Below are 16,073 nucleotides of genomic sequence, written 5' to 3'. Positions count from 1 at the left end.
ATTTTCATTTAGGAATATTTCGTATTTGTATTTTTACGTTGCTAGTCAAGTTTAAAACGAATCTATACTGAAGTTTATGTAATGTATTTTTCGGTATTTTTTAATAAAAAGGTTATTGCTGCAAGAGTTATTGACCTTAATTATTATAACAGAGCGTGTTATTTCAACTAAAACCTTCCATTTAATCCAAAATGTCACATTGAAAAGGCCGCGAATAAGGTCACAGCAAGTCTACATGGTGAAATAAAATCAATTTATTAATTATTTTTCTAAATTAATATTCAATTTGACCTATTTCTTGCTTAAATATATAATATGCTGATTTTTCACCCCTCGCAAATTTAATTGACTATAAACGAAATTTAATATTTTCAAGACTGGATATTAATAATTGCATAATCAAATTTGATCAAAATGCTACAAATGAAAAACTTTTAGTTAATTTCATTTGGATTTTTCCACAATAAAATTTTCAACCCTCAAAAGGGTTAAACTTAATTGTGCTCGGCAACTTTCCTCCCTCATTTTCCGGCCGGAACAAGCAATTTAGAAAGCGGAAATTGGCGGAATGGGAGGCGGACGTGTGTCTCTCACTCAGAGGGATTGAGAAATTTCCCGGAAAATCGTCTTCAGCTAGTTGGGGGCGGCGCCTCGAGAGGGCAGCGCTCGCCCCGGGGGTGGATCGATCGACGGGGGTGCGAGGGTGGGTGTCTCTTTGGCACCACGTTTTCCATTCTTAGCACTCGGCCAGCACCTGGGCCGCGAGTAGAGCGATGGCCCGCCGAGCAGCGTGAGATATGCGCCCCCGCAGCCCCCGGACCGCCCCCGATGGAGCTCAATGGTATATTTGAATTTTAATTCATCGATGTGACTGACGAGGAGAGAAACTCTGTTGCAGACACTTCTTCTTTGACACCTGATGCGGCGGCGGCGGCGAGCAACAGTAGCGGCGACTGGAGGGTGGCGTGTCTGCCCTCAGGGTGCCACCCCACCTGGGACCTGCTGCACGCGCACCTGCGCTGGCTGCTGCTGCTGCACGTCTACGGATTCGGCTTCTGCTTTTTCGTCCTCTCCTTTTATGCTTTCTTCTCAATTCTCAATCTCAGGTGATTATATTTTAAAATATAAAAATTCAAATTTTTTTTCTATTTATAACAAATGGTTTCAAAAAATTTAGTATTTTAGAGATGCGCTTGATTGATTTATTTTGAGCCATTTTTATTTAATTTTAACGCCTACAATTTTTGGGTTAAATTAATTTATCTCCCAGCAACAAAGTGATGTTGATGTTTTTTACCCTTTCAAATTTTTGAGTCTCTAATTTGTCTCTCCTTTTTAGCAGAATTTTTCTAAAATTTATTTCCTAAGGATAAAAAGATATACATATAGAACAATAATTCAAATTATCCGCAAATTAAGATAGTGTTCTGTTAAAATGACTAACGATCCTTAAAAATATCAGTAAATAGCTTGATTCAAAAGTCTCAGGAAAACTTTATTAATTTTTATAAGAAAAAGTACAAATATATATGGACGTTGTTTAAATTTTTTTTTAACTCTATTTGCTATTTATAAAAAAGGTCAAATAAATATTGCATAATTTTTATAATATCCTTCAAAAGCTACACAATAAAACGTCTACATCTAAATGCATCGGAAAATGTATAATTAATTTCAATACTTTCATTGATTTTTTCAACATTTTTTAATAAATCGCCATTTTATTAAAAAAAATTGTATAGGTTTCAAGCTAGTTTCAAGATAATTGATCTATTTACGAGTTTCTTAAGAAATTATTTACACCAAAAAGATAATGAAAAACTATTTAGCCCAAACTAAATAATATTCTACTTCCTCAATTTTCACTCTCTGCAGTCTCTTTAAAGTAAACGCAAATAAAATTGCTGCTGACAAAATGAAGAACAAAAGCTGCAGAACGGAAAAAAAATCTCTCTTTTTCTTTTCCATTCATTTAATCCGGCATGTTTTCTTCGTTTCATTCTCTCTTGTCGCGAAAGTCAACTTTATATAGCGAAAGAAAAAAACTGTACTTCTCGCTCCTGCTTTTTTTTTAATAACGACGAAAAGCCTCTCGTGAAGCCTTTCTCATTTCACTTGCTCTCCGTGTTTGCTTTTCTAATTGGACGTTTTCGCTGCAAGGTCGCTGATCTCGTCGCGACCCTTCATGGCAACCATCAATGTGTTCATCTGCCTGCTCGGCGCCTCCAGAGCCGCCTCCCTGTTCATCGATCCCTACAGCTTGGCGCACGTGAGTCCCTTTTTGCTTCAAAAACGTAAAAACTGTTCAAATTAAAAAAAGGAAACTATGGAATTTTAAAATTCTTTAATAAGTATTTCTCGTTATTTTTAAAGCAATAATTTTAAATGTGTGGATAAAGATTAAATAAATAAATTATGAAAAGAGTTTTTTTTTTAAATTGCTGTATAATTTTACTTGTTTTCAGTCATTGCCAAAAGCTATCGGCTCAATTTTGTGGGACGTTGGATTTCCGTGTGTGACTTCTGCGTTCTGCCTCATTCAACTCGCTTTTCTACAGCTGACTCAGGTAAAAATAATGTTTTATAATTTAATATCAAAACCTCTAATTTACACAAAAATATAGAGGAAAAATATTAGATAGTTTGTTTCCTCTTGGCTGGGAAGGGGTAAAAATGCATTTTAAATTAATTTAATTTGACAAAAATGCAAAAAATTTAGCGAGGAAATTGTGCAAATTTCAGCTTGTGACGCAAATTTTATTCTTTTTTAAATTTATTTATTGAATCGTAGGTCACAGAAACAATTAAAATTCAATATTTTGTTTAAGAGGAAAAAATGTTTTTAATTATCATTAATGGAAAAATATGCTCAAAGTTAATTAATTTTACTTTTAATTATATACCAGAAATATATCTGAAGCGTTCAGCTTTTCATTGCAATCTCCTCTAAAACCTTTTTCATAATTGTAATTAATTTTATTTCTTTGGGGTTACTTTTTATTTGCAGCTCAAGTTTGGACCGGAAAAGCTACGTCACAAGTCGTGTCTGTCGTGCATCATCACAAGTCATTTCTGTGTCATCATCGGCGCAGACATCGCCGTCGCTTTCAGCGAGCAATTCCTGGTGAGTGAGTTTATTTTGGCCCTCCCGGTTAGCAAATCCACGACACACGCGCCAACTGCAATCCCCATTCCGCGTGTTTTCGCGACGCGAAGCAACAAACAGAGAAAAAAGCACCCGCGGGGCTTCGCGACTCTCCTTTCTGTTCAACGCGCCTGAACGAAAGTGGCAAACCGTGCCGCCCGACGTCGCTGAAGCGCGGGTTGCATAATTCCCACCCCACAGAAAGTGTGATTTAATTTATTTTTAGAGTCACGCCACAGCAAAGTCTTGTCAGCCTAAATTTTCACTGCGAAATTAATTAAAATAAGAGTTAAGAGCTACAATTCTTAATATTTTTTGTACAAAAAGTTTATTAATTGCTTTTTTTTCGTTATTTTGAAAATGTAATAAATTTTTTTATGATGGTGATTTTGCTGTTGTTTCAGGTTGCCAAATACTTTATGCAAGCTGTGTACGTGATCTGGAGTATCTACCTGTGCTCCACCTTCCTGTACGTGGGGCACCGCGTGCAAAAACTGGTCCGATCTGTGCCAAGTGGTCTTTTGGCCTGCGGACCTCTCGATGCCAATTACAAAGGTAATTTAAAATAAAAATACCAAATTGCAAAGGGAAGGATTGAACCGAAGTCTACCTTGACTAAAAAAAATTACCAGAAAATTAAAACATTAGAAATTGAAAATCGAAATGAAAGTCTATAACTTTAAGGGACGCTTGAATGGAGAAAAAAATGACTCTTTGCTAGCTTAATTTACTGTAATAAAAAGTTGCATGAAGCCATACAGGACATTTTGTGCAATTGCGATTATTAAAGAGAACAACATTGTGACTTATACAATAAAGAGATGAGAATAGCAATCCAATTAAGCTTTTTTAGAAATGTGTTCGTAACAAGCTGTTTGTTGTAATATCTGCAATCTAGCGTATGAATTCATATAAATGAATTGAAATATGAATACAAAAATACCAGGGAACATAATTTTTTTTTGTTAATTTTTAAATAAAAATATTGAAATGATCAAAAAAAATATTTTAATTGGTTGAGGATGAAATTAATTGGCATTAAAATTTTATTTAAATAAATTTATACTTTTAACAAATCACTTTCAAAATAATTTGAGCAACTTTTCTCAATATATATATTTTTTTTTGAAGGAATCATGCAGCTGGCGATGCTTGCGCCTTACAATAATTTGGCTACGTCGGTGGCCGCAGCTCTCGTGCCAACCCTCCTTGCGCCCCGAATTCGAATCTCCGACGAACAGGAGCACAGCAGCCCTAGCGGAGGACAAAGTGGCCAAACGTCAACTTCGCTCAGCTCGGCCCCCACAGGTATTTTACTTTTCAAAATTTGAATAAAAATTTTAAAAAATTTATTTATTTTTAGGCACGTCGGAGGCAGTTTCAAACTCTCGGCCCGGCTGCAGTTGGATGGGTGGCGAGACGGGAAACGCGTCGTCGTGGCACAAGGAGGCGCCTGGCGACGAAAAGTCCCAGCAGAACGAGTCACTGCTGGGTCAGGGGTCAAACATGGGCCCCAAGCCGGACTACACGCTGCACACTGTGTTGCGGCACATTGCGCTCGTCTCGCACTCGGCGGCGGCCAGTGACGCTGGCAAAAACAGAAAACTCCAAGTCGAACAGGTCAGACTATTTTCTTTATTTAGAACAATTGAAATTTGATTTTAATCAAAACAGTTAATTACATAATTAACTTTTCTGTTGGTTATGATGAATTGAAGAAATGTAAAGAATTTCGTTTCAAGTTTAAAATGATTTTTTTTAAAAGATCGAAAAAGATTAAATATTTTAAATTACAATTAGAATTATCTAAAATAAATTAAATTTTAAATTTTTATCCGAAATTATTAATAACCTTTAAAATCATCTCCAATCCGCAAAATATTGTCAAAATAGTAAAATATGATATTTTAAAGAGCAAATAAATAAGCAATTCCGAATAAACCTAAAATTTTTTATTCAATTTTGGATCGATTTTGTTATTTTCTTAGGTGCTGAAAGTGACGAGCGCCACGGCGGTGATGGGGTTAATGTTGTGCGTGGCCGAGTTTCTGCGCGTGTTGGCCAACCTGTGGAAGTTGCTGTTCGAGATGCCGACGACGGTGACGAGCGTCGCCTCGTTGTTGGCGCCGCTCGAGCCCACCTCCATCTGGTCCTGGTTTTTCTTCCACTCGACCTGTCGCGCCCTCGAACTGGTCATGGCGTGCGCCATGGCCGGCGTGACCAAGCAACCGGTGGTGCGGCCGCCGCAACCCTTTTCGCCCGTCGCCAACTTCCGCAACGCCAGACCGTCGCTCTACATGTAATTGTCTTGCGGTCAAAATTTTATCCGCTTTTATAAAAATTAAATTATGAAAGGTATTTTGATTTGAAAAATTTAAATTTAAGATTCCAATTTTCGAAACAAAAGTTTTTCCACATTATAAAATAAAAATCGTATATTTCAATTTCATTTTTGTTCAAAAATTTCAAGCAGGACCCTATTAAATTCAAATGTAAGTTCTTAGCATGAAATGCCTCGTAATACTTCATTTTTTGATAAAAGATAAGCTGATTTATAAACTGATTATTTAGTTATTTAAATTATTTATAAAAATACATTAATTTAGGGATGATTTAAAAATTGGATTTTTCATTAGCTTATATATTAGAGTGACTTTTATCAAATGAAGTATTGAACGTGAAGTCCAGCTTGAGGATTTAAAAGAATGTGAAATTTTGTTAATAATTATTTAAAATTTCCGTCCGTTGAAATCCTCTAATTCTTTGGTGACTTTGGTCATTAATAAAAAGACGAATTATAACGAATACATCAACTAGGGAGAAGAAAAAGACAGGCAAATGCATATATATTAAATATTATATAAAATATCTGTGTACGTACAACTGAGTTAGAGCGCATGTTTACTTAAAAAATATATTAAAGTATTTACAGGATTTTAACTGTTGTGTCTCCTGTACTTCGGAGTACTAACAAGCAAACATATTTACACTAAACTGAATGTGATTAAGCGACTAATCTAATACTAAACGTGAGATTATTGCGTGAATATTATAATAGATGGATTGTATTTTTTATATATAAAATAAATCGTGGCGTAGACGGTATTTGTAGTAAATTTTCGGAATTTAGTCGGACACTTTATTTCCAAATGTGTTCGATAAATAAATTTTAACATGAAATTTTTACTTGAATGAAGGCCTAATTTAACTTACTATAAGGAGATTTAAAGCAAAAACGGCCTGAAACTTTGAAAAAGACATTTTCGTTTTTGTTTTTCATTTGGTTGGAAAAGGTTGTACCATTGTTGCGATGTTATATACGCGTTAACCAAACTACAAAAACAAATGTCAGTGCATGCGGTTTAGGTAACCAGAGGTGTCATGTAATATGTCCTGAAATTATATAAAACACACGTTATATATTTATCAATAATAAAATCTGGATTTTAAATGGGAAGAGCCATTTTTTGTTTTATTTAGTACAGCAAAGAGGTGCGTTCCTTATCGAACGAGGATGTGTCAAAAAATGAAAAACTGCAAACGTACAAAATCCCTGAACAGATTATAAAACTGCTTCTTGTGCAAAACTCTGACCAGTCGAGCCACACTCCGAGCATCATGATAGACAAGTAAGTGTGCAGAAAATTTAATTTTTCGAGCCAATTCTTCTTAAATCATTTTCTTAGCTCAAAAAACTACAGTTAAATCTTAATTATTTAATTTTTATTGAAGACCAAGACTGGGAAATTTTAATAAATCTCAGAATTGAAATAAATCACTTCACGCATCCCTCAAAATAATCAAAGCACAAATTCGTTTGATTGAAAAGTTATTGCAATTTTGACGTTTTTTATAAAATTTTGTCAATTTTCAGATGGGAAATCTACAAAAATTATTGGTTTAATTAATAACTTTTCCTTCATTTTTTTTTTATCTCGTAGATTAATTCTGGTTTTGAGCGCCGCTGCCGTTTGTCGCGGTCAGCAAGTTTTGATGGACCCTGGATTGGATCTGGACAGTTTTCTGAGCGGCTCGGAATACACGGTGCTCAGGTCGCACAGGGCAGGAAGGCATTTGTACATGACGAGGATGGTGCAGCAGGACGAAAATTGCACGTACCTGGAAAATCTTGACGTGTTTTCCATGGAGGGGGACGAGGACGAAGTTTTCGACCTCATCGACAACCAGCTCGAAGTGAACTCGACCGCTAGGTCAAAGAGGTCTTGCAATAAGGTGGGGCAAAAATTTAATGATAATAATAAAGTAAAAATTAAAAAAAAAGAAAGATTAAGATATCAGTCAAATAATATGATAAAAAATGATTAATTAAATAGAAAAAAAATATTAAAGACATTTTTTTTAAATATTTGATTGATTTTTTTTAACAACTTTTCTTTTTTATTTTAATTTAAATTTAATATAAATTAATTTTTTTGATAGGTAGACAGTTCAAGCTGCGCCTTCGTAAACGACGCTGGCCGCGTATATTTCACGATGGGCCTCAAATATTTCCAATGCGACAGTCCCAAACCGCACAAGTACAGGTTCCGTTTCTCCGCCAGGTACCCCGGCACCTACATCATCCGATTCCAGTGCAAAAGGGTATCAATTTTTCTCCTAAAAGTTGTCCTAATTTTTTTTTCAAGTCAGTTTTATTTATTTCTAGCTATTAAAATTAACTATCAATTTTCAGGGTTCATTCATTTCCGTCATTCGGACGTACAAGCCGGGTCAGGTGGTCAATTTCCTGTGGCCGTGGAACAGGGTGCACGTGGGCAACGACATGAAGGCCTTCCTCCTCATCAAGCCGGACAGCGACGAGAGCATCTTCGCGTCCGACATGGAGTGGGAGTTCCTCAACCTGGAACGCATTTTACACGGGAAGGTGTCGAAACGATGCAGCGCTGACTTCAACCTCATCTTTCAACAGAGGAACGTCGCCATGGTCGAGCAGATGCGACAGTTCAACACCCGCCGGTACCTGAAGGTCGGCAACTGCCGGTTCAATGACCTTTAATTTTTAAATCCAATGTACATAAACCGATTTTTGAAAAAATATGGAAAAAATTTCAGGGATTCACAGAACAAAGAACAAAAATGATTTTTTTTTAGCGACACACCTTGATTAAAACAAATCGTCAAAGCTCTAAAATTTATGCTACCCGCAAATTTGGAATATAAACTAAGAATAAGAAAGTAGTCAGCTCGTTTTGGAAACAAACAAAAAATGTGGCCAATAATTATGTTTTTAAATTAATTTTAATTCGCCACAATATTTTTTAAAACATCCAACTTTTGTTTTTTGGTTTCTATTTAACTAGAGAAAATATTTTCTCAATAAGTGATAACATGCTTGTAAATTTTTTTTCAAGTAAATGATTTTAAGCTTTGATAATTAACAATAAAAATGATCATTTCGAAAAATAATTTCACCAAAGTTTTAGTGTAATAAATAGTAATAAAATCGTTTTATACAATTTATTGTTATTTTTTTAATAATTTTACAAGTTCAACGATGCAGACGCTTTCTTTCCCTGTTGCGCGTCTCTTTGGTCGCCTTGACCAGGACCTTGTCCTTCATCACCTTCAGGTTCTTGGCGTTCCTCAGGGACACTGCTGCCGCCCTGGCTCGCACGTCCTGCGTCCTCGCCTTGTTCCTTTTCATCATCTTCTTCCTCCGAAGTCTCTCTTCGAAAGACTCATTTTCCGAGGACTTGGTCCGTTTGCGCCATTTTTCCAACAACTTCTTGAAATCCTAAAAAAACCAAAAGATATTAAAAAAAAAGTTAGAAATCTGTTTAAAAAATTAAGTAATTTTATTTTAAATAATTAAAATATCCCTACCTTGCTATTAGACAGTTTCCCTTTGACCGTTTTTCGACCTCTTTTGTTCTCGGGGCTGTCGCTCGTCATAACTGACGAGGACTCCTCGACAGTTTCTTCTTTTGGCTTTTTTGTAGGGTTGTTGTTGTTGATGCTTGCAAGGATATCGGCGAGAACTTTGGCCACGTGCGTGAAGTCATTGTGATTATTGTTTGTGACTTCTTGAGGTGCAGGTGTGTCAACGACCTTTGGCTTGTCGACCACGGAAACCTCGCCTGGAAGACCCTGCACGACGGGCACCACTTCTGCGGTTTGGGACAAAGAAATTGACGCGCTTAAAATTAGAAGCGACACAATCATATTCGGACGGAAAAGTGAAACCGGCTTTTTTCAGTGGCACGCACTTTATACGACCGATAACAATTTTGTGTGCATTTGCAGGAAAATTAATCTGCCTCCCGGTAGAAATTTAAAGGTTGGTTTCTCGCCTTGAAGAATTTAAATTGCAACTTTGCAAGGATTTATAAATTCCAATGTGATCGAGAAAGTAAAATATTGACACAAAAAGATCATAATTATGCTGAACAATTTTTGTTACAAAATATAAAAATATTTATGGTGGGAAAAAATTAAAGGAAAAAGTTTTCTTAACATTTTCAATCTTTTTACTTCTGTAATTGATTTTGTTTGAATGATTTTATAATTAAAGTAATTCTCCAGTTTCCGATATATAAAAAAATTCTTGTTCTCTTTGTACTAAAAACCTTGAAATCAAACAGTTAAGCAGCTTTAATTTAAATCTTCATATAATTTCTGCCGAAATTTCTTCAAGATTATATAAATATAAGAATAGAGAGAGCTCAAATGCAGCTGCATTGATAACAAATTGAAAACAGACTTAAAAAATGAAATTTTTATAGGGAATGTAAAACTTATTACTTATCTTGTATTTTAATTTCCCCAAAAAATAAAATTTTACCTAATATTTCACATGCACAATTTGATTCTAAAAATTTGAATTTATTTATGAAAATTGACCCTTTTCACCGGTTTTATTTGTATAATTATCTAATACTCCGCTTTTCTTCAGCACAACGCAACGAAAAATTAATATTATTTTGAAAAACTTTTATCACAAACTAGAATCAACTTCATAGTGCGTTGAGAGATAAGCGGAATTCTGCAGTTCAGCAAAATACGTCGCGAATTCTGGGTAAGCGCGACCTTCTTGGTTGTTTTCCAAAGCTGCATAGTCAATGTCAGAGCTGGTCGGCAGTATTTCCTGAACGCGACAGCGAACAACTCAAGTAAGTGCTTTTCCACTTCCTGCTCTCGGTCCATCTTTTCCGCATGCTGGAATTTTCCGCAGGTGCGAGATTATGCGGCGCCTCCTCGTTTTCGCGGCCGTCGTTTGCGCCCTCCACGCCGAGGCCGAACGCGTTCTGGATGACATTTCTTCTTCTTCCGTCATCGACCCTATCGAGATGTATCGGAACGAGCGCAAGAACGGAAATAAGGCCAAGGCGCTCTTTTTGGCGCTGACGGTCCTCAAACGGCTCCAGAGAAATCGCTTGGACGATCTGGACCACCAAAATAATGCTGGAAATGCAGACAGGTTTGGTCTTGAGTGGAACAAAAGAATGGGCACAACTGGAAAAATTAACAATGGCAAACAAGAGGCTGATGGGATTAAGGTAAAATTTCTTGCACTAAAATAAAAGAGCAAAAATACAGAAGGAATTCAAAGGTATTCAATTGAAAAATAAAAAGCAGAATTGTCAATCCTTGATGAAATTTTTTATTAAAAATATAAAACGGTAAAAAAAAGTTAAAAATCCGCACCTGTCTAAAATTGAAAAAAAAAACCAAATAAAATTTTAATTTATTTAATAATGTTTGATTAAAAAATAAATTAAAAGAAACTAACACAATTATTCTTCAGTTTTTAATTTCAGAAAATAGCAATAAAATTATTTAATTGTTCTTATTCTTATTGATTCTGTTTTTTTATCTTCTTTTCATGGAAACTTTGAAAGGCACAACCATACAAAGTTTTTCTTTTTAATTTTATATTATTTATAAATTAAAATTTTAGATCAATTTTCGTCAAGTTGGAGAAGAAAGAAAACCTCAAGACGACCTGACCGATTGGATGATGCGTATGGCGAGCAAATCAATTGACGAGTCCGACTCGCGTTCCGTTGAAACGGTCAAACACACCAAAGGTCTCGGTTTGCAAAAGGACGACGACCTCAAGTTCACGGCCGTTGACTTCAAGGACAATTTTTCCGACTGGCCCGCGACCTTCAAATCCTCGGAAGAGAAAGTTGATAAGGAAGTCAAAACTCACGAGCAGACTAAAGTCATCTCTGACGCGGCGTTGCGCTCGCTCGTCTACCAGGGACAAAAATCACGAAGGCCGTCGAGGCCGGGCTTTAGCTCTAAGGAGGACCGTTGGATTAACCCTAGATATAAATCTCCAGACGCTAAAATGCCAAAATTCACCCCGAGGGCCTTAGAACGCAAGTTTAAAGAGGGGCGAGAGCATTGTGATGCGTCAAGCGATTCGTCCAGCAGTTCAGAGAAATCGGATAGTCGTTTTTCCAAGTGGGACAGACTTCTAGCTGCTCTTGACAGATCAGACAGTAGTTCCTCCAGCTCGGACAGAAGGTCTTCTAGTTCGGATAGCAGATCCTCATCCAGTTCAGACAGCAGTTCTTCAAGTTCGGACAAAAGATCCTCTTATCTGGACAGAAGTTGCTCCTGTCGGGACAAAAGGATTTCCAGTTCGGAAAGCAGTTCCTCCAGTTCGGACAGCAGTTTTTCAAGCCTGGACAGAGATTCATCCAGTTCGGACAGTAGTTCATCCAGTTCGGATTCGGACAGTAGTTCTTCCAGTTTGATATCCGTCCGTTCAATGTCCAGCAAAAGCTTGTCCCGCTTCTTTGATTCGGACAGTTTTGACTCTTCAGAACCCAGCATGAGTTTGTGGCCGTCCGGCAGCTCCAGCAGCTCGTCATCCTCCGCGTCCAGCAGTTCTTCCGATTCTTCATCTCGATCACATTCAAAGACGAAGAAGAAGCCACTCTGCAGTTTCTGTCAAAAGATGTTCCGTAAGAAGAAGGGGCCAAAAAAATCAAGTATTTTGAATTAAATTTTATACAAAAAATAATTCATAATGTTAAATAATTTTTTAGGTAAAAGCAGTAGTGGAAGTTCATCTTCGTCCTCGTCTGGAAAATCCATCCTGAAGCATTATCCATTTTTACGCAAATTATTCTGAGCGGCGACTTTGTAGACAAACCGCTCCAATGGCATTCAATTTTTTATATTTTTTTTTACGAAAACTTATAATTATATTCATAGGACAATTTTCATAATAAATTTCATTTTTATAACCACACTTAAGAGTTATTTAATTTATTCATCAGTTTATTAGTAAGCGTTGCCATGGTTATTTTTATTTTCCAATTCAGCATATAAAATGGAGCACTCGAGCAGCACAGGTCTTCTCTCAGCTGTCAGGATTCCTTTATATCATCGAAATGTGGTCTGTTGATTTAAGTCTCAATTATTATTCACTTCGAATTAATTTTACTATCCATTTTCATTCAAAAACCAGCGAACGCGCGACCGAATAAGGATGGCGGTCGGTTGGTATTTGACGACGGGGCCGGCGCCAGTCATTCAGCGACCCTTCGCCGGCATTTACAACCCCTTCCCCTACAGGTGCTCCGTTTTGTGCAACCACCCCGCCGATTTGGAGGTGAAACACGGCCTTCGAAGAGTAAATAGAGGATCGCAATTGGTTAGCAAAAGAAAATTTATTCATATTTTGAATTTAAAAATATTAATTTTTTTGTTTAAAAATCTTTAAAATTGCAATTTTCTTCAATTTAGTTATAATTTGAGTTTGATTATTAAATTTTGTGAGGTTGCTGAGGGCAATGAAGTGCCTGGGCTGGAAAGTTTCGTCGGCCCTAAGCACGCGCGACTCTCATTTATGAACGCGCCGGCAATGACAGACGATTGGGTGCCTGAGGAACTTTTCCGCAAATACACGGAAACAGATTCAAGGTACTTTTTATTTAAAATTTTTCTTTGAATCAAAATATTTAAACTTCATAGACCACCATCGCCAGCTCCGACGCTCGCTAGTTTGGACACAATCAGAAATTCGTCGAATAAAAGATCCGCCACGGCGCACCTTTCAAGCGGCAAGGAGAACAAAACGCAAATTGTACTGGACCTTCGGTGAGAATAGAAATTATGTTATTAAATTATAAAGATGACATTTTATTTCAAAGAAAAATTATTGATATGAACGTGTTTTTGTTTTAAGGAAACTTGTTATTTATTATTAGATAAAAATGCGCAAGAAATTATTATTATTATTATTATTATTTTAAACTCCAAATTTTTAACCTTTTTTGCAAAGGTATTTTTCAGCTGATACTGAAGTTAATTTTAGGTGAAAAGGCCAAAAACGTTTTTTGTTATTAACTTTTAACTTTTATTATCAAAATTATATTGTAGGATGATTTACAAAAATTTAATCAAAACAATTTTAACCCTTTTTAAACATTGATAAAATTGATTATTTTAACCTTTTAAACTAAATCAATATACATTTTTTTTTTATAAAAAGAATGAATTTTTGGAAAAATTTCCAGGCGAAGTCACAGTCAGGACACGTTGAGTTGGCGCGAAATGGTGACCCCCGTGCCACTGCTGCCCCCGCCGTCGCACGAAAAGCCTCCCGGTCACCGCCACTTTTACACCCCCGCACCGATCACGCAGCGACGACGTGCTTCGCCCCCGCAGATAATCCGCCGCCCCCGACTGCCGCCCCCGAGCGTCCGAGCCCCGAAACAAAAAGAGCCCGAAGCGGCGGCGCCTCCGACTGCTCAGGTCGTGCCGCCCCCGGAAGTGGTGGTCGTCACCGAGGAGGACTTGAACAACATGTTGGGGGTGGAGATGACGCCTCGGAGGCGGGGGGTGCGACGCCGGGGGCGCAAAAAGTCGCGGGGCCAGAGTCCATCTAAAGATTTCCAGCACTTGGAGGAATTGGCCGAGACGCAGGTTTCAATGGGGCAGAATTCCGAGCCGTCGGAACGACCTTCCGAGTCGGGTCAGGTTGAAGTGCAGGAGATGCTGGAAAAGGTCAAGGGTGGCCAGGGTGGGCCGCCGAAGACGACGTTCACCTCGTTCTTGAGTGAAGATGTCATTCGCCAACTGCAGAGGCAACTCGACTGGCACCTCGTCGAGGCAGAATTTGACTTGAAGGTAAAAAATTAATATAATGAATTAAATTAATTTTATGCAAAAATAAAATGCTGAAATTACTCCAAAAATTCAAATTTATAATATAATTCAAATTCGACTTGTTTTAATTTTTAACAATTATTATTATTTTTTTTTTTAACCTTCACAAATGACAAAAGAGGCAACTTTAATCACTACTAATGAAACTTGCAGGAAAGTTTAGTGCAATTTCTACCTCTTTATTGGTAAAATTAATTTTTTTGAATATTTATTAAAAAATAATTAAATTGTTTTTATTTTAAATAATTACTGACATTCAAATTTAATTGTATACAAATCAATAATTAAATTATAAAATTTAATTTATTTCAAACATTTTTTAAAAATCGCAATTTTATTTAAAAAAAAAAATAAAACTTTTATTTAATACGAGAATTTATTACAATTTATAACAAATTTTTAACGAATTTTTAACAAATTTTAAATCGTTTCTACAAAAATTTTATGAAGCAAGCTCCAAATTGAAGAACTGCTCGATTTCTTAAAAATGTTTTTCCTGCTTTTTAGAGCAACATTTCAATCTTCTTTCCTAAGCCAAATATCCCAAGCAGGACTTTTTAAAAGCCTACCGCATATTCATATTTTCGCGAGAATTTTTTTCTTTTGCAGCGACGAGTGGCTCTGCTGGAGGCAATGCGCGCTCCTCCGATGATTTCCCCAGAGGGTGCCGAGAACCACTACTTTTCCTTCCAACCGGCCAACCTGTGGGTCTCCGTTCCGCGCTCCTTTTCCAGACGCAGCGCCAGGTTCGAACTTCCCATGGACAGCAGAAAATTAGCCAGTCGGTTTTAAATTGGTTAAAACAATTTAATTTGATAGTAACAATTAAGTTTAGAAATGACTCCGCTGCAGTATGCGCAACAACTCGTCCAAGTTTCTCGCAGCAGAAAACTTCTCTACAACGAAATTTTCGACCAACGCCGAATTGAGAATGGAATGGAAAACGAACTGCGAATGATTAACTTCAATGTATGTTTTACGATTTTCGTCATTTTTAATGTCTCTATTTCAGCTATTTACTAAAAAATTATTGAGATATATATTTTAAAATATTGTTATTGTTAATATTCTGCAAAAGACAAACCAAAATTATTTCTAAAATAATTGTCAAAAACATTTTTTAAATATTTTTTTAATTTTAATCAGAATGACAATATTTGTAACAAAAAAGAATTTAAAAAGAAAAATAATTTTTTTTAAATGTTTCAATTTTAATTGTTTCAGGTGTTACCAGAAAGTTTGTCTAAAGTGATGGGTCGCGAGGTTGGCGAGGATGATTTGCATTTTTTGGCTAATTTGCTCGCCCTGCCCGAGCCTGTTTGGCAAGAACCGGCCACTTTGGACTTTCGAACTTTCTGCGGCTTGTGCGCCATCGCCGAAAGAGTGCTCGGAACGAGATGGGGTCTGCTCGAGCCGTCGGAAATCGACCCCAAGCACTTGGTGGAGCAGGCGGACTTTTCAAAACTGGAGACGAGATTGCAAAACGTCAGCAATGAGGATTCGGCGATGCCACGACTTCTTTCAACAATTAAAAATTCATGATTTTCCTCGATTTTCCTTACCAAAAAAATTTAATACATAAAAAATTAAAATTTTTAGGGTTAAACTTAAAAAGGTTCAGATAGTCTATCAAATTTATGAAAAAATTCAACTCTCTTCAAGTTTTTAAAGAATTTGTATTAAAAGATCAAATATTGAAAATAAAAAAAAACTCTGCATAAAATTATAAGAATTAAAATCGTTCAGAAATTTAAGGCCCTAAAAATATTTCAAAACTTCT

The 16,073-nt window shown here is 36.5% G+C and overlaps 5 protein-coding genes across 5 annotated transcripts; 4 read left to right on the top strand and 1 right to left on the bottom strand.

Annotated features, from left to right (window-relative positions):
* The first annotated feature begins 691 nt into the window (after positions 1–691).
* LOC132204245 (uncharacterized) lies at positions 692–6,601 on the top strand. The gene is made up of 9 exons (XM_059632625.1): positions 692–841; positions 899–1,106; positions 2,161–2,269; positions 2,466–2,567; positions 3,008–3,124; positions 3,550–3,700; positions 4,277–4,453; positions 4,509–4,765; positions 5,134–6,601. The coding sequence occupies exons 1-9, from the start codon at positions 829–831 to the stop codon at positions 5,446–5,448; spliced, it is 1,449 nt and encodes a 482-aa protein (XP_059488608.1). The 5' UTR covers positions 692–828; the 3' UTR covers positions 5,449–6,601.
* A 108-nt stretch (positions 6,602–6,709) lies between these two features.
* Positions 6,710–8,250, top strand: LOC132204246 (uncharacterized). Its single transcript, XM_059632626.1, has 4 exons — positions 6,710–6,774; positions 7,087–7,378; positions 7,586–7,747; positions 7,839–8,250. The coding sequence occupies exons 1-4, from the start codon at positions 6,764–6,766 to the stop codon at positions 8,160–8,162; spliced, it is 789 nt and encodes a 262-aa protein (XP_059488609.1). The 5' UTR covers positions 6,710–6,763; the 3' UTR covers positions 8,163–8,250.
* Positions 8,251–8,559: 309 nt separating this feature from the next.
* On the bottom strand, positions 8,560–9,388 carry LOC132204679 (uncharacterized). The gene is made up of 2 exons (XM_059633315.1): positions 8,990–9,388; positions 8,560–8,900 (listed from the first exon to the last, which is right to left on the bottom strand). The coding sequence occupies exons 1-2, from the start codon at positions 9,326–9,328 to the stop codon at positions 8,655–8,657; spliced, it is 585 nt and encodes a 194-aa protein (XP_059489298.1). The 5' UTR covers positions 9,329–9,388; the 3' UTR covers positions 8,560–8,654.
* A 788-nt stretch (positions 9,389–10,176) lies between these two features.
* Positions 10,177–12,365, top strand: LOC132204422 (uncharacterized protein DDB_G0271670-like). The gene is made up of 4 exons (XM_059632920.1): positions 10,177–10,275; positions 10,338–10,662; positions 11,064–12,108; positions 12,166–12,365. The coding sequence occupies exons 2-4, from the start codon at positions 10,348–10,350 to the stop codon at positions 12,249–12,251; spliced, it is 1,446 nt and encodes a 481-aa protein (XP_059488903.1). The 5' UTR covers positions 10,177–10,275; positions 10,338–10,347; the 3' UTR covers positions 12,252–12,365.
* Positions 12,366–12,424: 59 nt separating this feature from the next.
* Positions 12,425–16,041, top strand: LOC132204488 (uncharacterized). The gene is made up of 8 exons (XM_059633016.1): positions 12,425–12,518; positions 12,591–12,776; positions 12,903–13,045; positions 13,097–13,222; positions 13,642–14,254; positions 14,903–15,074; positions 15,129–15,262; positions 15,518–16,041. The coding sequence occupies exons 1-8, from the start codon at positions 12,453–12,455 to the stop codon at positions 15,833–15,835; spliced, it is 1,758 nt and encodes a 585-aa protein (XP_059488999.1). The 5' UTR covers positions 12,425–12,452; the 3' UTR covers positions 15,836–16,041.
* Positions 16,042–16,073: the final 32 nt, after the last annotated feature.

Source organism: Neocloeon triangulifer, unplaced genomic scaffold (assembly GCF_031216515.1).
Source record: "Neocloeon triangulifer isolate White Clay Creek 2 clone unplaced genomic scaffold, ASM3121651v1 ptg000022l, whole genome shotgun sequence".
NCBI lineage: Eukaryota > Metazoa > Arthropoda > Insecta > Ephemeroptera > Baetidae > Neocloeon > Neocloeon triangulifer.
The sequence above is the reverse complement of the archived record's forward strand: the minus strand, read 5'-3'. Positions and strand labels throughout refer to the sequence as shown.

Bases quoted from the DNA above. Each gene is read 5' to 3' on its own strand.
- LOC132204679 (XM_059633315.1), bottom strand. From the start codon at position 9,328: ATGATTGTGTCGCTTCTAATTTTAAGCGCGTCAATTTCTTTGTCCCAA. The intron at 8,901-8,989 runs GTAGGGATATTT...TGGTTTTTTTAG, and splicing joins GGAAACTGTCTAATAGCAAG to GATTTCAAGAAGTTGTTGGA.
- LOC132204422 (XM_059632920.1), top strand. From the start codon at position 10,348: ATGCGGCGCCTCCTCGTTTTCGCGGCCGTCGTTTGCGCCCTCCACGCC. The intron at 10,663-11,063 runs GTAAAATTTCTT...TTAAAATTTTAG, and splicing joins AAGAGGCTGATGGGATTAAG to ATCAATTTTCGTCAAGTTGG. The intron at 12,109-12,165 runs GTATTTTGAATT...ATAATTTTTTAG, and splicing joins GAAGGGGCCAAAAAAATCAA to GTAAAAGCAGTAGTGGAAGT.
- LOC132204245 (XM_059632625.1), top strand. The intron at 1,107-2,160 runs GTGATTATATTT...TTTCGCTGCAAG, and splicing joins TTCTCAATTCTCAATCTCAG to GTCGCTGATCTCGTCGCGAC. The intron at 3,701-4,276 runs GTAATTTAAAAT...TTTTTTTTGAAG, and splicing joins TCTCGATGCCAATTACAAAG to GAATCATGCAGCTGGCGATG.
- LOC132204246 (XM_059632626.1), top strand. The intron at 7,379-7,585 runs GTGGGGCAAAAA...TTTTTTTGATAG, and splicing joins CAAAGAGGTCTTGCAATAAG to GTAGACAGTTCAAGCTGCGC. The intron at 7,748-7,838 runs GTATCAATTTTT...ATCAATTTTCAG, and splicing joins TCCGATTCCAGTGCAAAAGG to GGTTCATTCATTTCCGTCAT.
- LOC132204488 (XM_059633016.1), top strand. From the start codon at position 12,453: ATGGAGCACTCGAGCAGCACAGGTCTTCTCTCAGCTGTCAGGATTCCT. The intron at 12,519-12,590 runs GTCTGTTGATTT...TTCAAAAACCAG, and splicing joins CTTTATATCATCGAAATGTG to CGAACGCGCGACCGAATAAG. The intron at 15,075-15,128 runs GTCGGTTTTAAA...AATTAAGTTTAG, and splicing joins GGACAGCAGAAAATTAGCCA to AAATGACTCCGCTGCAGTAT.